Raw genomic sequence first — 23,279 nt, 5'->3', positions numbered from 1 at the left:
GTGACTGCTGCCTGTAAACAAGGTTTATTTTGAGCTGTAGAGATCCTCTTGGCCAGGGGTAGTAGGAAAGAGGATAATCCCGGACACTGGGAGTGAGGGAACTATTTCAGCACAGTAAGGACACTGGTGCTGGGCCTGAGGAGGCTGGACGGTGTTTTCCTCTCTGCCTAGACTGCAGAGTGGAAGGTGACATGTTCCACTAAGTGCAGCCGATCTCATTTCAACAGTTTCTGAACCCGACCTGCTGAGCCCTCCCTATCCCGCACTCTCCCCCTCAGTTTTGGTATCTCCCTCACACACCAGACCCTCCTCAGTGCATTGAAGCTGGCTGGAGGCACAGCACTGCACTGGGATGGGAGGTTTGGGGCAGGTGCCTGTCTCCTGTCCCCACCCCTGTGGTTTCACAGCTCGTGTCCTGATCCTGGTGTATTCTGAGACAGTGGTATGTGATCTGAGGTGGTGCCTGTTGCTGCTGCGCTGGGCCTGGAGCTCTCCACGGCCAGGTGGAGTGGGCTGGGCTGCAGTGGCTGTTGGGAGCAGAGCCGGATTCCTGGCGCAGCCTGGGCTGGCTGTGCTCTCCGGATGCTGGACTGGCAGTCTGCTGGTGTGAGCCGAGTCTTTCCCCATCTGCCTGGGATTTTTTGCTGTCGCTATGTTCACTGCCCTTGAGAACAGCATGACTTCGTCTTATGGGTGTGCGGAGGAATCAGCCCCTCAGCATGAATTTAAGCCACTCTAAGTTTAAAGGTCCTTGGAGATCTAACTAGAGAGCAATTGCTTTCCCTCACACAGATGGATGCAGTGAGTCGTAGCTGTACAGTGTCAGTGCACTGCGGCAACCACAGAGTCAGGATGCTGGTGATGTTCCCTGTCCAGTATCCCAATAACGCTGCACCGTCCTTCCAGTTCATCAACCCGACCTCGATCACCGCCTCCATGAAGGCAAAGCTGCTGAAGGTGCGTGGGGAGTGTACACTGTCTTTATAAATATACAGATGTTGGAGACTTGATTGTGTCTAGATTACTGACACAATAAAACATCTGACCTTGCTGAAGACATACCAGTTCTGATACATTGTGGAGCTCCCAGGATGAGGTTTTTGTGGGGCTCGCAGCCCAGTCTTTGTCTTTCTCCACAGGTGCTTTTTTGAACATGTGTTCTTCACTGTTTCTGTATTCCTATGTGATGTAAGTTGTGTGAGGGTCCCTAGCATCCATCTCCTCATGCAGTTGCCCCCAACTCTGTAATAGACAAAACAACCAGCTAGGCATCCAGCTGCAGAAAGATGATAATTTTGAGCTGGGATGTTGCTTCCTGCTCTCCTCCAAAAACAGTTTTAAAAATGAGGGGGCTTTATACATGGGCTCTGCTAATTCCAGACCAGTCGTTTGGTCATCTGCTGTAGGAAGTCCTATTGATGATGAAATCCCTTCCCCAGCAGCAAGTTGATGGATCAATTTGGGTTCCTTCCTGGAAAAAAAAAACTGATCCAGGTTGCCACGAATGGGTGTGGAATGTATGGACTACAGTAGTGTAGAAGCCCAAATCCTGCCTCAGAGTGTCTGGGTGGACCCTCAGTGCTCTGATGAAAGCTCACAGCCATTCCTCAAAGCAGACGGCACACCAGTGGGTCAGTGTGGCTCCAGTGGATGATGGGGGATGTCTTTGGCCTCTCTGGATCCTGGCCTCTTAGCTGCTCTGCAGACACAAAAGGATGTGGGGAAGGTGGGGATGTAACCATGTTTCAAGCAGTATCTTGTGTGTATTTCAGATCTTGAAAGATACTTCTCTGCAGAAAGTGAAGCGGAACCAGAGCTGCCTGGAGCCCTGCCTGCGTCAGCTGGTCTCCTGGCTGGAGTCTGTTGTGGTATGGAGGACTGCGTGGGCTTTCTGCCCCAGTTTGTTGTCTTCTCCTGTGTTCCACACTTCTGACTTTGCAGTGAGAGTCCGGGCTCATTAGATGTGTAAATAGACCCCTGTGACTGGCCATTACATTTGTGTAAGCACTTCTGGTTAATGTTGAAGAAAACTGAGCAGGCGATTAGGTGTGTTTTGTTTCCAGAAATCAGGCCCTGAGGGTTTGCTGCTTTGGGGAGCTCTGCATGCTCACTGATTTTAATGACTAGGGGCTGGAGCATCTTAGTGGTGCATGGTAGCTTCCCAGCTCTAAGTATATCTCCCTGAGTGCCAGGTCACGGTTATCGTCTGTGAGAAAAGATAAGAGGCCTCAGGAAGCTGATGGATTCATTCCTGTCTGAAAGGCAGTGGCAGATGTCTTTAGCTCCTCAGTTCTAGTCAAAGTTCCTGCTAGTCCTATTCTAGGGTCTTAATTTTCTTCCCTTAAAAAAAAAAAAAGCTGTGAAAGTCTGTTTTTTCTGAAGCCTCGTGCTGAGGTTTTGTAGGGATGATCCTGCAGATGAATCCAAGTCACACTCTGCCCTTAGCTGAGAGATCTGTGATACCTATTCAGCATCCCAGTGTCAGGTATGAGGTCTGTGTGTGGGTGAAGTGTACCAGAGTGAGTGTTTTTAGCATTCAGGAGAAGATTGGAGAGTCTCCTCAGGGCTTTTTTTACATGGAAAGGCTTAATTCTGTTTGGTTTCAGCAGTAATGTTGTAAGAGTGGGAACTTTTTCCATTGTATGGAAATCTGATGACTCAAGCCAGGCACTGCTGCGAATTCCTTTAAACCTAAGCTCTAGTACTCTCTATCCAAATACATGCAGATTTTTGCCCAAATTCCTATGGATAGGCCTGAGGTCCCCTGAGGTCACCTGCCTTCCTCACTTCAAGACTCCGAACCTGCATTTGACCCCCCGCAGCTGGTGATATTCCATGCTCTGTGCTTCGTCTGCTCCGGCTCGAAGGACAAGCACCTTCCGTGAGGCTGCGCGGTGCTGCGATGCCCAGTGCTGCAGCGGGGTATCCCTCCTGTGGCAGCAGGCGTGTGACCTTGGGTAACTTTTGTTTCAGAACCAAGAGGACAGCACGTCCAGCAATCCCTACGCTTTGTCAAACTCCGTAACACCCCCCTTGCCCACGTTCGCCCGGGTCTCCAATGCCTATGGCTCCTACCAGGACTCTAACATCCCATTTCCACGGACCTCTGGAGCCAGGTTCTGTGGTGCAGGTTAGCCCCATCACTGATATGTTACAACAGCTACCAGGGGAATGGTCCTTCTCATATCTTGGGGAACTCTTGCCTCTGAACAAGATGAGGCTTTGGTCACTGCCGTGCAGTGAGTAGGAAATGGTATTAAAGTAGTGATGTTGTGATAAATTTATAGATAATGAGACTAGGTGGCAACTGTTTGCAGTTGACGTTACATGTGGGATTTTAGGATGTGGAAATCCAAGACTAGTTGAAGACATGGCCTTTGGCTTGTGGCATGCCAGAGACATTGACAGAGCTTTTACAGAAGACTGGGAGTAGCTGTTTTCGCTGCCTAGTTCTCTCCTACCAGCATCAAACTGCTGGATGTATTCTGTCTCTCAGTCTTCAAGAAATTACTGTGATTTAGGGTTGAACTTACCCCTTGCTGAAGCTGTATTCTTGTTACTAAACACTCTTCTCATTCTGTACCCTTTCTGTTGTCCAAAATAGCTTTCTCGAGGTCATTGGGAAACTTCTCATAAATGGCAGGGAGGTACAATCACGTCCAGGTTTCCAGGAGGGTGTACAGTGCAAAGCACATCCTTCAAAAAAACAGGTTATGGTCTGAGTAAGAGCTGTTAAGTTTCACTGAGCTGTTTCAGATGCAACCGTGCCTCCTCCGGACCTGACTGCATCCCAGCTTGAGCATGTCTTGCAAGCTGCTCTTCATACAGGCCTCAGTGAATTCCCAGCAAAAGTAAAACAGTAGTATTGCATTGAATAGGCTCAGTGAAACCTCCTGAGTCCTGGGACTCTTGCAAGAGTGGGTGGCTAAAGACACTTGAGATGCTGTAACGAATGGGGTAAGGCTCTTGAGAGAGTGCTTTGGAGTTGGCTTCGGATGGCTTGGGTTATCCTTTTGGAGAGAAGAGTCATACAAGCTGCAGTGGCTTGTCTGCATAGCTAAACATCACCTGACTTGCCTCTGGAATACCAAAGTGCTTGAGAAGTTCTGATGAAGAGTTAAACCATGAGTATGTATTTGCTCATTTTCTTTTACTGTCTTTTCTCTAGCATCTGTAAGCCACTTGTGTTGGTGCTTTTAAGACAGTCATCTCAACAAAACATGCTCTTTAATGGGTTAGCAGTAGATTTGGGTTGAGAAAATGGGATTGCCGACTTGTAGTTTAAAAGTGCTCAGGGCAGTGGCTAGGCACCCAGCCCCTTGACTGTACCTTAAAGGACCAGGTTTCCCTGGGTAAACCACCCCTGGGTACTCTGCTTTGCCTTGCGTGGTCTTTATGCCATGTCCTCTCTTTCCAGGGTACCTGGTGTATTTCACGAGACCCATGACCATGCACCGTGCGGTGTCCCCTACGGAGCCCACGCCCAGGTGGGTACCCTGCATTGTGTTTGAGGTATGCCGCTGTCGTGGGCAGGAAGGCGGGAGGGTGTCACATCCTACACTGGAGCTACACTGACTCTCAGAAAGCAGTGACCTCTAGTGTTAGCTGTGCCCTGGACACGGAGAGGCTGGTCCCTTCTATCGCTGGCCCTCAGCAGGGACTCTTTCAACACACCTGAAGCATTGCTAGCAGCTTGGGTCAGTGGAGATGTCAGTGTGAGCCTCCAGGGCAGTCTGGTGGGTGTAAGCTCCCAAAAGTGTATTCTCTTGTTTCTAGGTCCCTGTCAGCTTTATCAGCATACCATAGTGGCCTCATTACTCCCATGAAGATCCGCACAGAGACTCCAGGCAATCTGCGGCTGTACAGCGGGAGTCCGACACGCAGTGAGAAGGAGCAGGTCTCCATTAGCTCCTTCTACTACAAAGAGAGGGTAAGTACCAGACCAAAAGAGCCTTTCCTAACCCTTCAGCTTTTGTGTTTTGTGTTCCTTTCATATAGGTGTGAGCATTGCTGGTAACAGAAGCTTCATATTCCTCTCATGAAGGTGTTCTTTTACAGGCAGCTCTGTTAAAATGTCACATGGATTTATCTCCTATTAGTAACTTCTTTACCAATTCTCTCTAGCATTGACCTGCTTATTTCGATATCTCTGTACACTGACCATCACAGCTTCCTTCAGTGCATTACACCATCTCCTTTTGCATTATGTAGGGTTAAAATCTCACACTTAAGAAGCTGTAGTCTCCAGATAAGTACATATAGGACATGCTGCTTTTTTCTGCCCTCCCTGATGTATGTAACTGCAAAGGGTTGTGGCTGTCTAAAGCTTACTGACCACCTCTCCTGGATTATGGGTTATATTTGGGTTATTTCTATAACATGTCTCTTTCAGGGATGCGTGCCCCTTTGGACTGTTTTAAACAAAAATCATTGCTACATGATTCTCCAAAGATCTTCCAATCCACGTACATCTGGGTTAGGTGTAGGTCTTGCTGTCATTGCTGTTTACGAGCCAGGCTTTGGAGGAGAGTGGGGTTGTTTCCTTACAGGGCATAGTGGGTGAGGAAGACCCGTTGGTAATTGTAGGGTGGCTGTAGGGTAGTTCTGAAGCAGCTGAGGGCCCAGTGTGCCCAGAGCAGATGCTGTGGGAGCAATCAGCCGTGCAGCTTGCTCAGAAACAAACTCTCTGTGCTTCAGCAGGGGGTGAAGTGGCTAGCAAAAATACAGTAAGCTTCCACCAAGAGCCTGAGAAGTCAGGCATTTGAATAGTTTGCCCACTGTCCGTGTGGAGGGCACACATCTACTGCAGCAATGGATAGCTTCCAGGTGCCCCAGGGAAAGCCAAGAGCGGTCTGCACTGTGCCGCAGAGGAGCTTGGGAACTCCTATCCAAGAGCAGGGGGAAAATCAGAGCCTTGAGCTCTCATCCTCACTGGGCAGTGAAAGAGGTCATAATTTTTCAGTATTCCTGGACATGACAGCTGACTCCTCTGGGACTGTGTCCTGCTTACGTGATGTGAGTTAGTGATTACACCTACTGGCCATGGGGCAAGCCTGTCTCCCTATTGTGAGCTTTGCCTCCATACAGACCCCAGAAGCCTCTCGGGAGTCCCTGTTCTGTTCCCCCCCACCCCAAACTTAATTTTGATGAGAAGAGAAAATGATGCTGCCTGGTACAAGAGTTACAGCCTGTTCTAGTCTTTGCAGGAGAGTTTATTTAAAGAGCTACCTCTGTCCTCTGCAGCATGCTTGTCTCTGACATGCAGCTCTCTAAGATGACAGACAAGGCTAAAAATAACATGTAGGAGCAGCTTGGTGCAATTTCATGTGACCTGTCTCCCTAGCCCTTGTATTGATGGCAACAAGATTTTTGTCAGGGGGAAAAAAAGTCAAGAGAACAAAGCATGTGTGTAGCCATGTCTGCTGAAAGCCAGAGAAAATTCCTGTGTTCCCCTTCCCCCTGCTAAGTTTGCATGCTGGGTAGGAAGAAGTGTAAGGACCCTAGCAGGGAGCTAGCTCCAGTGTTCTTGCAGATAAAATAGTTTAAAAAAGAAACCCAAATGGATTAAAAACTCTGTATCTCCCTTCAGCAAAGATTTTCTGATTCTTCAGGAGTTGATGTCATGGCCTCTATTAGATCAATGCTACATGTTTCTCTGTCATTTCATTGTGAGGATTTTAAAAAGCCCAGGCTCTGAGTCTAGCTAGCTTCTTGCTCTGAAGCTTGTATTTTGTATTTGCATTAAAGAAAAATTAAGATTTTGTGTGTTAAACTCTCATGTGATATAACTTCAGCCTCAAAACTGAATTTGTCAGTGATAACCAGGTATTTAAATCCCCTGTAGCAACCACTGGCATCACTACTGTTAGGAAACAAATTGAATTTGCCCATTACTAGACCGGAGATATGTCATGTTCCCATGAAGACATTTTTTTTTGAACCCAACAGAGACCTCCTTAGTAAACCGAAATGAAACTAAACCTGGCACTGAGCCTTTCTGTGCTCATTTAAATGTGTGTCTGTATGTATATATACACACATGCAGATGCACACATATATATGTCTTTCTCGCTTTTTATTCACACATGCACACTTTTCCTTTGTTCCTTCCTCTTTTTCACCTCTCAAAAAAGCCCCATGACAAAATAGTAGTCAGCAGAAAGGAGAAGCTGTATCTGTACTGTGGCAGCACCATCACTGTTTTCCAACCTGGTTGTCCCTTAAAGAAGGTGCCCTGGCTGTGTCTTTCTCTCCCCAGTTAGAAGGTTGTGCCAGTGGGGACCTGGGGACAGCTCAGCCTTGCCTGAGGGACAGCTGCACACAGGGGTGGTGACAGCGGTGTCCTCATGCTTCCCATTGGGGAATTTGTCAGAGCTTGGAAACTGCTACCTCTCGGGGCACCTCTCAGGCTTTGCCTGGCGCCCACCTGGCTGCAGACCTCTCAGTCCCGCTGCACATGGGAGGGGAGGCTGGCAGCAGCGGCTGCCTACAGGAGAGCAGGACTCTGGGGAGAGCCTGAGCTTAGTTTTGTTGCTTCTCCACTATACTGAATTTCCTTCAGGTAACCCTCTTCTTCTCTTGCAAGGCCTGGTGGAGGAACCTGCAGCACAAGGCTGCAGTCTTCTCCTCTCTCTTTCTGCGGGGCCCTGCCACCAGCCTCGCCCCTCGGCTCCCTGGCTGCCGGACTCTCCCAGCAGGGAGATGCAAGGGAAGGTAGAGGCTGGAGACATGGCTGGTGGTCCTGACTGCCTGTCATCAGCTAGAAATAAGTGTAAAATACATTCCACATGACACAAATAACTCTTTTTACTCTGACTTTTACAGAACTATAACAGAATTTTTTTTTTCAAGTGAGTGCACAGTAAGATGCTTTGAGAGATTCCGTTTATTGTTGCTATAATACTGCATTGAGCACATAATGAAATATCTGCAAGTTCATAATGAAAGCCTACTTTGGAGCTGTCCTGCATAGTCAGTCAGTGAATTTGATTGCTTACTCAGCCTGAATGAGTTCCTCAACACATGATGGCAATTTCCACATGGCGCTGCCACGTAGCAGGGTGTCTGCATCCCTTCTGGTATCCTGACATGTGGCTTTTACTGTTCAAAATGAAGGTGAGCAGATACAGTGGCTTGCGGGGAATGAAGTCCTGGAGGATGCTGGATGTTAAAGCGGTATCTGAGTATGCAGATTTCTGTGCCATGACACTGGACAGCTGTATTAAAAATGATGCCGTTTGCACTTAGCTGCCTTCCTCTTCAGCCAAGAGGAGTAAAACTGGTTAGAGTAGGAGCCTGGCATGTGGAGCACCAGGGTGTTATCCTTTGCTCCGCTGTCGATTAATGGTATGAACAAGGTCGCATGAAGCCGTTTGGTGCTTCTTGCAGTAATACAACTCTGTGTGGAAGACTTTATTCAGATTTGTGGTTGCCAAAGTCTTCCACAGAGGCTGGTGTGGGGCACGGCCGCAGCAGCCCTTGCTTTGCCAGGGCCGTAGGTCATGTTGTATTGTGTGTGGATGAAAGGGGGGATCGTGACTTGGAACTGTTTGTTGTGTAACAGAACTACTGGGAACATTATCTTTTATTCTACTGGTTCAGGGCACTTTTCAGTTTATTTACCTTTGTCTTTAATTTTCTTGGTGTCTTTCTTCCCTTTTCCTGGGTATAATGTTTTCACATACAGATGTCTCCTCGCTCTGCCCGGCGACGTTGGTCCATACAAGCAATTAACGACTTCCCGGTACTGTGCGCTGTGCTAATACTGTCCTTGACATAACCCTGTCTTCTGCCCAAGGGCCCAAGAATAAAATGCCACCTGCCTGCCTTTGAGTAACCTGCACAGAGGTGGGGGACTTGCAGTCCACACGGGGCTTGGGGCTTCAGTCAGAGTGAATGCACATGTAAGTGGACAGGAGCGGACACTGGTTTGCAGGGTACAAACACCGACCTACAGCATGCCTGTTTGACCTGGCCTAGCAGTCAGGAAAGGATGCCAAGGAGTAATTGGAAGTGTAAGAAAGGATCAGCCTCTAGAAGGCAGAGAATGCACTGCAGAGGAGCTGAGTGATTATTATGCGTCATCAACCAGCTGATGAGACTGACATGAGAGCACCTCATTTCTGAAAAAGATTAAGCCTTGCTGGAGAGGGAGGATCACTTAAGAGCTGTGGAAGAAACAAACCGGTTGAGTTGCTGACAACGATCTGTCATCTCATTAAAATGAGCTGAGGATTCTCAGTGCAATGCACCATAAAGTCTTATTTCCTGGAGCAATTAATAGAATTTCTCCTTAATTTGTGATTTTCTCCCAGCCCGTGGAACCGCACCACCCTGCAGTCAGTTGGAGTGGTTGCACGCCCAGCCCCTCTGGCACCTCCTCCCTCCTCCTGGCACTTGCCCTTCCCGGGCTGCTTTGACAGTCCTTTTCCATTAGTCAGGTCCACATGTCCCTCAAGCTTGAACATCACTCGATGATATCAGTGCTGCTCAAACTGTGCTGTAAATCTGGGCAATTGTTATCTCATCACTCATCTGCCAAGCATAGGCAAGGCTTAGAAAACTCCATTTCAATTTAAAGATGATCTCTTTAGGTCCATTTTTCTTAATGTCTCTGTGAACAACTGTTTTTTCACAGCTGCTGTCCTTCATGCTATCTCTTCATAAGACAGCAGAGAATAAATAGAATTCTGTAACACCTAATTTAACTTGGTATAATAGGATCAAGCCTTATTAATTACAACAGCTCTAAGACTATACTAGCAAATAATAGGTGAAAGAAACCAGAAGTAATTTACTTGACTCTGTCAAGGCTTTTTGCAAAGAGCTAGTAAAGAAATGTGAGCAGTGGAGGCAAGAAATGAAGTTCTGTCTTGGATCAGGAACAGACTGAAAGAAAGAAGACCAAGCAAGGAGCTTGCCAGCTTGCGGTGTGGTAGATTGTGGTACGCAAAGGGCCACAGTTTATTTCCCTTACCACTGGCTTGGAAGGAAGAGCAAGTAGTGATGTGATGAAGTTATAATGTTGTGTAATGTATACTTAAAATGATACGTGGATTAGTCAAAGCCTTGAAGGATTGATTGTGTTTGTGGATAACCTTTGGAAGAGGCTAATCGTGCTCTCTGAAGTGGGCGGTAGTGCCCAAGGCGAAGACGCAGGCATGCGCAGAGAGAGGTGTAGATTATTTGCGTAGAGCAGATGCCTGCCTTCTGGAAGGAGAGCTCAGCATTGCTCAAGGTGCTCAGGGAAGCAGGAACTTAGCAAGTCTAGAAGGAATAATGCCTCCTTCTTTCAAGGTAATGACTAGCCTCCACTTCAGAAATGCCTGTGTTTCATGGCAGATGCCAGCTATTAATTGATGGAAGCTATAAAGAGATATTCCTGTTGGGGGGCACTTCATTCAAAAGTGCCTCAGATATTTTAGCCCCTTTGTGGAAGCTGCCTGGTACTATGGAAGATGCTAGAAATAGTAAATGTTCGTTATCTGGAAGAGAAAATCCAAGCAATGCTGCATGACCTGCATGGGGGAGTTAATCCGTAGGCAGTTGTTCAGAAAAAAGGAGTGCAGCTTTCTGCAGCGAGGCAGCAATTTTAAAATTTTATTAAAAAAAAATAAATTTTTAGAAGCAGCTTGAACCTGACTTTGAGAAGGTTTAACTCTTTATTTTGTAAATCCCTCGTTGCAGCTTAATCTTTGGCATCAATCTGTTCCCTTCTGTCCGCAACCTTTCCCTTTGCCCTACTAACACCAGTTTATACCATGAACCCTTAAATTTTGCATATGCTTATGCAAAACCGGCACTTTACATTTCACGATGCTACTTACAGCACTGCCTGCCTCAGCAGGATCCAAAGACACACACCCAACTGTTCAGCATCCTTTCGGAGCAGGCATGCAGGATTTTGTAACTCCTTCTGCTGAGTATGCAGCGATGATGGTGGTTGCTACGAAGCAGTTGGTGGCTTATTCTTGGGCTATCTGTTTCTACATGTAACCCATTTACTGCCATTGTTATCACCTCAGATTGCAGCAAATTACAGCCTTGGGTATGGTAGTGCAGGTGCAGGCTGGCTTTTTTAGTCATTATTCAATGCTGTTCCCCACTGTCACCTCCAACCCCATGATTGTCATAAACGCTCTGGTTTCTTTCCTTCTGGTGCTTTGAGAAGCTGATGAGTCTTAATTTGCTATCACTGTAGCTATTTTCTTTCTTTCTTCCTCTCCTTAAACTCTCAGGAGCAGCTGGGTAGATGCAGTTCTCCTTGGCATGGATTCTAGGCTGCAGAAAGAGCTAGAAATGTCGGGGGCAGTGCAGAAGACCTGTGTCTTTGGCCTTCAGCTGTCAATAGGTAGCTTGGTGCGCGCATGCTGAGTTCTGCTTCAGCTCCAGCTGTTACATTCCCTGCTCCCCTCATGACCTGTGCTCCAGCCCCTTGGAAGAGACTTATTTTCTTTTCTACCCTGATGCCCATGAGCCTTGGTGCCACCTTTCGATAACGCCATAGTGGGAGCTTCTCCTGGGAGAAGAGGTGACGCAGAAGGGAGAGAGGAGCCTTGTGGTGGACCTTGGCCTGACAGCCCCAAGCTAGAGCTCTCCTTGCCTCTGGTAACCCCTGTTAGAAGTGTTCAAATCCTGCCTGGTGGAGAGCTACTCCTGTAATTAATGCCAGCAATTATTTGGTTCAGAGTTTCTGCTGTCAGTGGTGATGAGCTTTACCTCATCCATGATGGTTCCCATACTTCTGATCATAGTTTTTTCTAACACACTGTTGCTGTACCTCAAGCAAACCTGAATTCCAAAAACACAGACATTTTTAATGGTGACTGTACATGTGGCTTTGTGATTTTCTGCTCGAGGGGCAGGAAATAGTGGTCATGGAAGTGCAGTACTGGCAGGGCACATGGCCACCAACTGACTCAGCTCCAGGAGCTGCACCAGTGAAGAATTAGGGCTTCCCCTTTTGCCAGCAAATAGGCAGTGCTAAGAGGAAGAAAGCAGGATGCTTTTGTTGTGAGTCCAGGTTTTTGGTGGGTTCTGATACATTTAGTGTCTTCATTTGTCTGGTGATATGCTAACAGCAAGCACTGGAAACCATTCGTGGGATCTCTTCTCCATTCTCATCCTCATTTGTTGTCATTCTCCTCTGAAAAAAAGTGACTGAATTACCTGTGGAGAGTCCTATGTGTTGTCCACGTTTCTAGTCTTTGAGACGCCTGTTGGGAAGCTTCTTTGGTCTGCTCTGGCAGAGGGCAGGAGCTGGTTGAATCTGTTCCTGATGCTGGGGCAGTGAACCTGCCTTGTTCAGAGAGAAGTCTCCATCAGCTGCGAGCCCTGGCGACAGCTGCCTTATAGATGTTGCTAAATTACCTGCCAAGCTCTAGAAGCCCTTGATGATAGACCTGCAGAATGTGGTTCTGCATCTGCAAGCCTGGGTTCAAATGCCTGCTCAGATGCAAATAACAGCTTTTGATGGGGCAGTGCTATGAGAAACCTGGCAGCCCTTCCAGGGCAGAGCCTGAGCTCTTGCCCTGAGAGTGTGTCATTGTGCTGGGGCTCCCAAGCCTTGCTCAAGTCTTGATTTTGGCAGCATCAGCAGCTCCTCGCTGCACCCAGGAGACAGCATTTGGCTGCCCTGACAAGGAATGAGGTACAGGTGCCACTGTTGTTCGGGAACCTTGTAATACAAGCCACGTCCTTCAGCACAGGAAGGACAGCTGCACTTTTTAGGTGTTATTGAAAGAGCTGTAGTCTACTGAAGGGTAAGAGAGCCAGAGCTACTCCAGACAGGGCTTTGGTTAGGAACTGGTGAGCTGAGGAGAGTTTGGTCTGCCCCCCCCGACCACCTTCCACTGCATAGCGCTTCTCAGCTTCAGGGCGATGTAGTGGAGAAGTACTGCAGGCAGATTTTGCTTGGATGGATAGGACTTGAGGGGACGTGGCAGAGAACAGCAGGAGACCGCAGTCAGCCAGCTTTTCCAAAGCACCGAATGCTGACAGCCCCATTGACACCAGCGGCTGGCACCTCTGCATGCTCTGCTCCTCTGTACCCTGGGGAGCAGTGGGCGATCCGGGGAACTGCTGATGCTCTGTCACATGGGCATCCCTGGAAAAATCCACCTTCACCTCCCTCAAGCCTGAAATGCCTTCCTCACTTACTGTCCAGCCTGTGCTTGAGCCTCAGAGTTTCAGTCCTTCGGTGTCCAAAGTGACTCCAGGAGCACATCCTTTTTGCTCCTCGTGGCATGTGCCAGCAGCATGCTCAGTGTGGCAGGATCCCCTCGGCACATTGGCCTCAGCTTGCGCCAGGCAGGCAGTGAAGGAGCAATTCATTTCTTAAGGTTCTTAGGGTTTTTTAAGGGCATTTTGTGTCTGTGATAAGCTGCCCAGGTTCTCACAGGACTGCACAATCATGGTCAAAGGCAGTTTGGCACCTGGCTGTCCCAGAGCTGGCCTGACGTGGACAGTAGAGGGGACCTTGCTTGCAGCTCCAAGTCCTCCCCTTCCTGCAGCCCAGCCTGCTCTTCAGGAGCACCGACCTGCTGCCTGTGCCACTCTGCCTGCCTTACGGAGCCATCAGCACAGGGCTGCTTTGCCGGCCCCTTCAGGGGGGTGTTGTGCTTCGGATGGGGCTGTAGGAAGCCCCACCACCCGTGCCTCAGGACACCATCATTTGGCGTGACCAGGAGACACTTGTGTGTAGGACCATCGACTCCGTGTGTCAGTGAGGGAACACGCCACAGGGGAGCAGCATTGCAGAGCATCCTTCCCGGCTCTTAGGAGCCCTGCATAGCAGACAGTGCTTCCCTCAGTAGAGCTCCAGTGCCTTCTGCCTGTGTGCTGCTGCAGGTCCTCTCCTCCTCAGCCTCCTAGAGCGAGGAGCTGGAAAAGGCCAGGATACAGCCAAATACTCCGTGGTGTTTCATACAGCCAAGGCAGCTTTATGCAGCTTGGCATTAAGACAGCCTCTGTGTCTGTTATGGGGAGTATTTGGGAATCTTGGCTTCTTGGTTTTGTTCCCTTGTGTTGATTCTTTTCCTTCCTTCTCCCCCCTCCTATGTCCTGAGCCAGCTGTAGGTAGCTGTGAGCATGGTAGCTGAGGATCCTTGCTAGGAAATCTTGGGCCCTGCTTTATCAGCCGCCGGTTGTTTGTTGGAAGCTGTTGGTAAAGCAGAAGGTGGAAGCCCTGTCCTGGTGCTAAACAGAGGTGTACTCAAACGCTGAAAGCAGAGGCCAGAAGAGACGGTCTGGAGCTGCCAGCTTGCCCCGAAACTCAGGGCAAGCAGAAGCTGCCTCCCACACATCTCTGTGCTGATGTTGGCTGAAGTCAGCAGTGGTCTGTGGGCAGAGGGTTCCCAGACCAGACCTCTAATGAGAATGATAATTGAACCGTCCTCCTGCCAAACCTGCCCAGGTTTGATTGGCATCTCGATGCTGATTTGTTCTCTTACTGGCTTTCACTGAGGAACTCACAAAATCCTTTTTGAGTGAGTTTGACCTGGAGCTCGCTGCCTTGACCTGCTTTTCACTTCCTACAGATGGAGATGCTTGTTCTCCTGGGCATGTTATGGATGTTCTCCAGGGTAACACAGAGCCTTCTGAAAGGCAGGTTTGGGTGCTGCTTGCATTATTCCTGACCCTAGTGCTTTGTTCCCTGGCCCAGGAAGCCTGCTGTCCTCCTCCCCAGTAACACAGTGCTACTTGTTCTGCAGAAATCAAGGAGGTGGAAAAGCAAGCGAGAGGGGACAGATGCCAACAACCGACCCATCAAAGCTGCTGGGAAAGTTATTATCCAGGATATTTCCTGCTTGCTGCCTGTGCACAAGCTGCTGGGAGAGCTCTACATGTGAGTACGGGCAGGCACCCTCTCCCAAATGAGAGCAACCCATCTTTGGCATTGTTGTACTTTAATCCTGAAATCAGTCAGCACTGATCTTGGAATGTTTCTGTACCTTCTTCCTCTGTTCTTATCTTGCTGCTTTTTTAGTGGTGTCCCTCTGCCTGTGAGAGGGGGCTTGTCTGCTATAAATCTGAAAAGTGTGATGGAAGAAATTTGTGATGGGGTATTGTACACAGAGTTTGAACTGGTGCTCCAGCACCATCACTGCAAACCTTAGAGGTTCAGGTTTTTGTCAGCTAAAGAGAGAAATTTTCAGTACAAATTCTTTTTCAAATCTCACATTAACTCCACACTTAAATGCACAGGTCTAAAAATACCAGTAAATGTGCATTCTCATACCATAAAACTGGTATTAGCTCATAAGCTTTTAAAATAAATTCAGAACTATTTGGCATGCCCCATTCCCATGGAGACGTGGTTGTATATGCCAGTGTCCGTACAGCAAGTTCTTCTGCTGTAGTAGAGAGGATGGGGAAGTTGTCTGGTTGTTTTGGTTTGTTTTTTTACAAGGAACGTGTTTTTCCCAACCGCATAATTCAGATAGTTACAAAAACTCTGTTCCTGAATTTTTTCTTCTTTTGCTTTGGTGATGCTGTCTGGTTAGTTACATTCGGGGAAGTTAGTGGACATTCGGGGAAGAAGCAGGCTTTTCTTCTGAAAGGAGGCGGGGAGGGAGGAGAGAGGAAAAAATCTTCCTTCTCTCTTTTCTGTATTATTAAGAAGAATTTTCTTTAAAAGACCTGTTGGAACTTTCTTCCCTGGATGTCTCGTGTAAACAGCCTGACCCTTTTCCCTTTGCTGTAAGATCCTAATCAGTAAGAGTGTCAAGTGTCTCGGGAAGATTTCTGACGATAATCAGGAAAGCCCACGTGGGTTTGCTCAGCCCACCTTGCCAGCCTCTCGGAGGCTCCCTGGTGGGTGTGTTATCCTGCTGGGGAACAGGCTGAAGCCCAGCCTGCTTCTCCACAGCATACCACCATCTCCCTCCAGGCTAGTCAGAGCAGGCACCAGGCTGAATGGGAACAGGGCCACCTAACCAGGTTCTAGGGACAAGAATGACCCTTGGCTTGGTGATGTCCTGGCACAGGTTCGGTCCGATATCTCCTTGGAAGCAGTGCATCTTAGGATCAGTCCCAGCTAGTCTGGAGCTGGACTTGATGTGCAGTGCATCAGGAAAGGTGAATAGTGGGAGCTGCTAGAAGGATGGCAGTGATCCCCAAGTAACAGGGGAGGAAGGGATGGGGTCCTGGTCATGCTTGCAGGCTTGTACTGATCTGGAAGTTCTGAGCTCCTCATTGCTGCAAGTACCACTTTGCCCCATCCTTCACTACCTTCGTGGGTAACCTGCTGACCAGAGCTGAGCTGTGTCCTTTCTTTTTAGACTGAATGTGAATAATATCCAGGAGACTTGCCAGAAGAACGCTGCCTCAGCCTTGGCTGTGGGACGGAGGGATCTCGTACAGGTATGACGTCGAATCAGTCCTCTTCCTCAGTGTGCTGTGCTACCCTCAGATGGCTTGTGCTGTCACCTTGATACCCCAACAGCCACCTGGGTTCAGCCGTTGTTCCGGGGAGTCTCTGGTTGGTGAACCAAGGCCTGTGGAACAGCCATGGGGGTTGTCTCTACCTCATTGACTCTAGGCATCGAGAGATTCCTTCCCAGGGCTGCAAGCAGATTGTGCTGTGCCCTTTGCCAAACCGAGCGAAACACATGTTTCAGGGAATTCCTTTTTTTTTGGAATGCCGCCTACTTTGGAGTCAGCAAATGGAGTAACTGTGCACACAGTTGCCTGGCTGCTGTCAGCATTTTGATCAGTGATTTTGTCTCACTTGTGTAATCATTCCCGTTGTTTGGTATTCATCTGTGCTGGCACTGGGTGCTAACTGCAGCTAGCTTCTCCCCAGTAGAGTCTGAGCCCAGGGACCCAGCCCCAGAACAGGGCTGGCCACTTACCCTCAGCTACCAATGGGAGAAAAATGGCTATTTTGGCCCATCCTTTTCTGTGTGATTAGTCCATTGAAACAGTTTGACAGAACTGAGGAGTGCCTGAAAGAGATAGGAGCAGGCTGGCATTGCCAGAGGAGCCTGTGTACCTCTCCTGAGCATTTGGCTCTTCCCAGACCTGGGCAGGGAACATGCATAGGCTTACCTGATTTAAGCAGAAGCAAACTCGAGCTGTTGTCTTGCTTCTTGGTGGGTTCTGCTAGACCAGGAGAGAGAAGGTAGGTCTAGTTCCCCTTCGTCTGTGCTTCATCTTGCTGTCTGGTTTCCCCATGCTGGACCAGAGCGTGGGTGGAATAGCTTCAGCAAGACTTCTCTGAGATACCTCTGTTTCTTGCTTGTCTTTCCCTGTCCTATGTAACTCCAGCCTGTATTGCAGCCTGCCTTGTTCCTAGCAGACATGGAAGCTGGAGCTGCAGGTTACGTGTAAGATGTGCTCTGCAGCAGTGTAGGAAGTGTCATCTTTCCTGTTTCCTCTCTGTGCTCCCCTGTTTCAGTTTCTCTCCTGTTTGTTTCTCTCTGGTTTCACAGTGAGCAGCTGGGGGACTACTGGCAGGTCTGTCAGACTATAGACTGTTCTTCAAAGTTTAACACAAACTCAAAGCAAGTGGGACAATGAAAGCTTTGGTTTTGTGTTACTCTATGTATTATATGTGACACAGAGGCTGAAACTGTTCCCCGCTGCCAGGAAAAAAAAAAAAAAAAAAGCAAGGTCCATTATTATCTGTCTGTGAGTGAATCTGTGCACACCTATGCCCTGGGAGTGTGGTTATTTATAATTGTAGCTTTGATGCTTTTCCTTCCTGTCTGCCAGGTTTGGTCACTGGCCATGGTAGCCACTGATCTCTGTCTTGGACCGAAGTCTGACCCAGATTTGGAGATACCTTGGGCACAACATCCATTTGGACGTCAATTACTGGAGTCCTTGTAGGTGTCTGAATGCCAGGGAGGGGTTGGGGAACGTTTACTGAAGCAGAGCCCTCCATAACTATGTACGCTGTATGGCATCATTTCAGACTTGGAATGGTGCCGCAGATTGTTTTTTCCCCTCTCTCAAGCCTGAGATGGATCAAGAAAGGAAGCTGCAAGTGTGTTTATGACATACAGGAGGCAGCACGTGGCCTCCCATCCAGCACCCGGTTGTCTTTGCCTAACATTGAGCAACAGACCAGGTGCAGCTCGAGCTCTGCTTTCCACTGTGTCCACAATGCCTGACTTGGAGATTTTGGTTTTCTGCTCCCCACCTCCTAAATGAGTGTGTTGGTGCAGCTGATTTGTTCACTATCAGATTCACTGATGCCATATAGCATTGCTGGGAAATCATTCCCACTGGTCTCAAAGCCAGGTGTTAACTGCAAATGTCCTCCTGCCAATGAATCTGTTCGGGGGGGACATAATTAATACCGATATTGCCTGTTGATACACTGTGTTTGGAGGCACAGGATTTGTGTGGTGTACTTTGCATACTGTTGCTCGATCTAGTTCTTTCCTCCTGTGTGGCAGCAGTGGGAGGGGAGCACAGGTTGTTCTTCGTCCCTCTCAGTCTTCGGAGAAATCCAGGAACTTCGTAGCCATCCAGAAAACCTGTGGTGGGGTTCTGCCTCATGATCTAGATGCAGGGTGCTTGCATGTAGAGGGTTTTGTCAAAAAGACGTTGTGGCTGGGGGTGAGTCTAATGGCTCCAGGTTTACATCCAGTTCAAATCAGTTCTGGGGACGTTGTTTGTGAAGCTGCACAAACTTGGGCTAACCAGGCCACTAGTACTGCTCGATTCCCAGGGCTCCCATCTTTCTCTCACCTTTGAGGCCACGAGTGTTTTCAGGAAGAGGACTTGGCTCCCCAAAGGTGTGAGGGAAAAGACATTGCAGTCCTGCAGAGCACATGTGCCTCCTGTGGGCAGTGATACCACGCAAACTGACTCATGCAGCAGGCTTGAGATTAGTTGTCCTGGGGTCTCGATGTTTTTGCCACTGAACTCTGTCCAGTCTCATGCTGTTTCTTTTTCCTTTCTCAGGCTGGCTCATTACTCGCAGCTCCACGATGTGCAGACCCTGGCCATGCTGTGCAGCGTCTTTGAAGCACAATCCAGGCTACAGGGGTGCCCGAACTCCTACGGTCCCTTTCCCCAGCGGGCCTCCAACCTGGCCTCCCACAGCCGATATGTATGATTGCCATTTCTTTCCCATTTGTCTTGGATATCTTTGAACATCTCTCACGGAGATGACATGATTTCTTCTCCCTTCCCCTTCAACAGCCCAGCTTCACTTCCTCTGGCTCCTGTTCCAGCATGTCAGATCCTGGAATTGGCACCGGAGGCTGGAACATAGGTACCGAGACCTGGGTAGTAAATAGAGGAATCTGTCTCCCTTCTGGGCTGGGTTTTAGATGGCCACCTGTGGTGGGGGGAGAAGGGAGGTAGGACTGGCTGTGATTGCACCTGTGCTCTGCCTGAGCAGCTTCCCGGGGTTTGGCCAGTGTGATGTGACTCCATGGCTGGAAGGGAGCAGGGCTTGCAGTAACTGTGTCGAAGCTCCTGCAGTCCTGCCCCTTCTGACTTGTCTAGCATGCTGTCCAACTGGGAGAAACTGTTAGAAACACCCTAGATGTACCGAGCTAGGCCCCTGGATTGCAGGTTAACCCAGAGCCAAGAGCTCCCACTACTGCCTTTTCCAGTTGGAGACAAGTAAAGAGAGCGGTTTGTGCCGTTTTGTTTCCAGCCTGGCTATAGCAAGCACTCAGGGTGACTGCCTCAACGCTGCCTGGTGCTGTAAGCTTTCCACAGCCCTAGCACTTTGCACGTTTGAGGCTGTTCTCAATGTTATCCATTCCTTGTCCTTCATGTGCCTGGAGATGGCTCCCAGGATTAGCTGCTCCGTCACCTGCCCAGGGACCAAGGTGAGGCTGAGTGGTCTGCAGTTCCCTGGGTCCTCCTCCTTGTCCTTTTTGAAGACAGGAGTGACATTTGCTTTCCTCCAGTCCTCGGGCACCTCTCCCAATCACCACGATTGTTCAACGATTATCGAGAGTGACCCTGCGGTGTCATCAGCCAGCTAATTCCACAGGGTTCAAGGGAAAAAGCAATGTTGTGCTTTCTTCTGCCACTGGAAAAGCAGCAGCAGTGGGAAGGCTGGGTTCTCGGTGCATGAATACCTGCTAGCCTAAGGCCATTTTCTGCTGAGCTGCAAAGGTGTCAAAGACAAGTCCCTCTTAAGGGCTCCAAGGTCAGAGTCAAAGCTGTTGGCCCATTCCTGGTGACCTGGGCGTGGGGCAGCATCCACCCTGTTAGCACCAGAGCTGTAAGTTCTCAGTGTGATATCAAGGCATCTGTGACATGGGAAAGAGCGGAGAATGGGGGTTAACGGAGCTGATGTTGTCTCGTAGCGGTTATTAGCAGTCTTCTCCCTGCCTCGAGGCCAGTACGTTACATACAGAGTCCCCTTTACGTAACAGCAGCCCTGGTGACAAGAGTCCTCCCTGTCTAGGAAAGAGTTGCGCAGGCCTGCAAGGGATAATGTTCCCAAGCAAACTCCACACGATTGATTCCCTGGATGCTTTTTGTTTAAAGTAGAAGGCAAAAGGGGTTCCTCCACGTTAGATTTCTCTGCCTGGTGATCCCTGTTCCCATCCTGTCACCAGAAGTGCAGTAGGAGCACTGGCAAGGAGAGGTTGGCACTTAGTTTTCTGAGGCAGGGCCGTGTTTGTAGGAGTGCAGAAGGTGATACAACCATGTCTTAGAGAGGAGACCGGGGTGTGTGAACGTGTGGTCTTCCATGTCTCCTTCCCCACCCCGGTTTTGGCAAGGTTGTGCTTGCAAGTGCTGTGCTTTCTGTGGTGTGCTCACAACCTTCTCATGCTTGCAGCAAACAAGGACACGGAGCAGGCCTCCACTCCCTGGTGCGAGTCTTCTCCCGATGACTTCCGCTACGGAAACCTAATGTATCCTGATCATCGGGAGCGTGAGAAGGACCAGCATGAGAAAAACAAAAGGTGGGTTATAGCATGCCTTGGGGGCATTCAGGGATGTGTTATCCTGTGCCCAAGTCAGCTGAAACTCTGCAACCAGGGCTCTGTTGATGTTGTGAAAACTAGGAGGGGAGTAGCCCGCCTGCTCCTAGGCCTTTTCGTTCAGATAGTCATTTAGAGAAGCTTTGCGCTGCCGAACGACTCTGCTGGGGGTTGCGTATGATACAGCTGTAAGTGGCTGTGGTGGGGGTCCCAGCAGGCGGTCCACCCATTCGGCACCCCCTTGAGTGTAGAGCAAGTGAAGGCCAGAGCAGCTGGTGTGCAGTGGCATTTCAGCAACCCATGGGAAGTAATCTGCTGCTCATCTAGCCATGTGATCTGGTTGCATAGCTGTCACGGGGAAGAGGATTGCACCCAGGGGCTCACAGAGTCCATCAGGTGGATGACAATGCTCTTTGTTCCTCTAGGCTCCTGGATCCTGCCAACACTCAGCAGTTTGATGACTTTAAGAAGTGCTATGGAGAAATCCTGTATCGCTGGGGCCTGCGAGAGAAGCGGGCTGAGGTTCTGAAGTTTGTCTCTTGTCCTCCTGACCCCCACAAAGGAATCGGTGAGTGCCTGCTTTGGTCTGCTCGAGCTGTCCGGGCAGAGTCACGGCTCTGCCTCGGCGGCTTAGGAACGCACAGTCAGCAGGTGGGACAAAAAGTGTCCATCAATCTGCCCAGAGGTTAGCTCTGCCAGCAAATTTTTTTAGCTTCTCTACAGCTCTGGGTGGAGATGAGGCTTACAGATGTTGGTTCAAGGGCTTTAGCAGCTGTAGCAGCTCTCCAGCGAAGCCGGAAACACACGGAGTGCTCCACAAGCATTGTTCAGCTATTTGTGCTGGTGGCTGCTCTTTGTTCCCTCAGCGTAAGAGCCCAGACACGCACTGTCCTAACCTCTGACCCTGGGCTGAAGTGTCTGTATAGTGCATGTGTAGAATTGTGAGATCTCTGACTGTGTGTGAGTTAGCCAAGAAACAGGCAAATAGAACATTTCTCCCAAATTATTTTCAGCAGTGTAGCTGCCCAGAACTGCCACATAAGGGCAGCTTCTGTCTTCTTCCTGGGCTTCTGGGAAAAGATGCACTTAACTCAGGAGGAGAGGAGCGGGTGGGAGATGCCAGAGAAGCAGCGGTTGCTTGCTTAGCTCTTGTTACAGTCTGACCGTGCTACCAGGGACGACTCCTGGGGTGTAACTGGGGTGAAAACTGGTGACTTCAACCACCGAATTGTCCCTCTGTGGCTAACAGTCACAGTGCTGATACAGCACGCATCGAGTGCGCTCTGTGCTCTCTCTGTGATGAGAAACGAAGGCTGTTCTCGTTTGCTTAGTTACCCTTCATAGTGTTGCGAGGCAGACGAGACCAGCAGGAAGCCTTCATCTCCACAGCATGTGTCAGCGTGTCCTGAGTTAGAAATCTAACACAAGTTCCCAGCAGCCAGCAGTTTAGCTATCCGGGGAATTGGTGGCCCAGTCTGTGCCCCAGCACACCAATTGCCCGTGTCTTTGCTCCCCTGTGGAGACCAAACTAAGACCTCTGTCAGATACCGCTCCCCCATCCTGAAGATGTGAGGCAGATCTCTTGGGCAGTGGATTGGGGGGACTCATCTGTCGAGCGGGGGGGACATATGCAGGGTTTCTTTGCCCACGATTCCACCAGAACTAATTGTCTTGCTCTCCGTTTCTTTCCTCCGGCCAGAGTTCGGCGTGTACTGCAGCCACTGCCGCAGTGAGGTGCGCGGCACCCAGTGTGCCATCTGCAAGGGCTTCACCTTCCAGTGTGCCATCTGCCACGTGGCGGTGCGGGGCTCCTCCAATTTCTGCCTGACCTGTGGCCACGGGGGCCACACCAGCCATATGATGGAGTGGTTTCGCACCCAGGAGGTGTGTCCCACGGGCTGCGGATGTCACTGCCTGCTCGAGAGCACCTTCTGAGCAGCAGTGACAGGAGGGCACACACGAACTGGATTTAGTATTGAATTCCCAAGCCATGTTGCATCCGCTCTGCTCCGCAGTGTCTGGAGGAGATGCCACAGGGAGCTGAAGCAGGATGTCCCGGTGGGGTGCTGCAGTGATGTTTACAAGTGCTTCCAGTATTCCTACGCTTCCCGGGTTGTTTTCAGACTGATTTGACCGAACTCCCTGTGTCCATTGCTGGCGATGGATGCCAGACCAGAAAAATTGTGCTCTCGTGCAGGAGGTTGTGTGAATGTTGGCTAGTCTCTGCTGGGATGAGGAGGTGTGAAAAGGCTGCTTTGGAAGGCGCTCGCCTGGCCAAGCCAACCTCTCTCCAGCTGCGTAGTGTCTTTCCAGGTGCCTCCTGATGGGCTCAAAGTGAGCAAAATAGTTGTCTTTGCACAGTTAACACAGAAA

At 49.5% G+C, this 23,279-nt stretch overlaps 1 protein-coding gene across 1 annotated transcript in view; it reads left to right on the top strand.

The window, feature by feature from the left end:
• Window positions 1-22,852, top strand: part of WDR59 (WD repeat domain 59) — a 43,683-nt gene extending 20,831 nt beyond the window's left edge. The window contains exons 13-25 of the mRNA XM_010083043.1: window positions 793-957; window positions 1,773-1,868; window positions 2,974-3,130; window positions 4,418-4,487; window positions 4,777-4,930; window positions 14,712-14,845; window positions 16,281-16,362; window positions 17,716-17,828; window positions 18,916-19,063; window positions 19,156-19,228; window positions 20,762-20,888; window positions 21,332-21,474; window positions 22,606-22,852. Coding sequence (XP_010081345.1) covers window positions 793-957; window positions 1,773-1,868; window positions 2,974-3,130; window positions 4,418-4,487; window positions 4,777-4,930; window positions 14,712-14,845; window positions 16,281-16,362; window positions 17,716-17,828; window positions 18,916-19,063; window positions 19,156-19,228; window positions 20,762-20,888; window positions 21,332-21,474; window positions 22,606-22,841 — 1,698 coding nt within the window. The 3' untranslated portion in view covers window positions 22,842-22,852. The remainder of the gene's footprint in view (window positions 1-792; window positions 958-1,772; window positions 1,869-2,973; window positions 3,131-4,417; window positions 4,488-4,776; window positions 4,931-14,711; window positions 14,846-16,280; window positions 16,363-17,715; window positions 17,829-18,915; window positions 19,064-19,155; window positions 19,229-20,761; window positions 20,889-21,331; window positions 21,475-22,605) is intronic.
• Window positions 22,853-23,279: the final 427 nt, after the last annotated feature.

Source organism: Pterocles gutturalis, unplaced genomic scaffold (assembly GCF_000699245.1).
Source record: "Pterocles gutturalis isolate BGI_N339 unplaced genomic scaffold, ASM69924v1 scaffold15830, whole genome shotgun sequence".
Lineage (NCBI taxonomy): Eukaryota > Metazoa > Chordata > Aves > Pterocliformes > Pteroclidae > Pterocles > Pterocles gutturalis.
The sequence above is the reverse complement of the archived record's forward strand: the minus strand, read 5'-3'. Positions and strand labels throughout refer to the sequence as shown.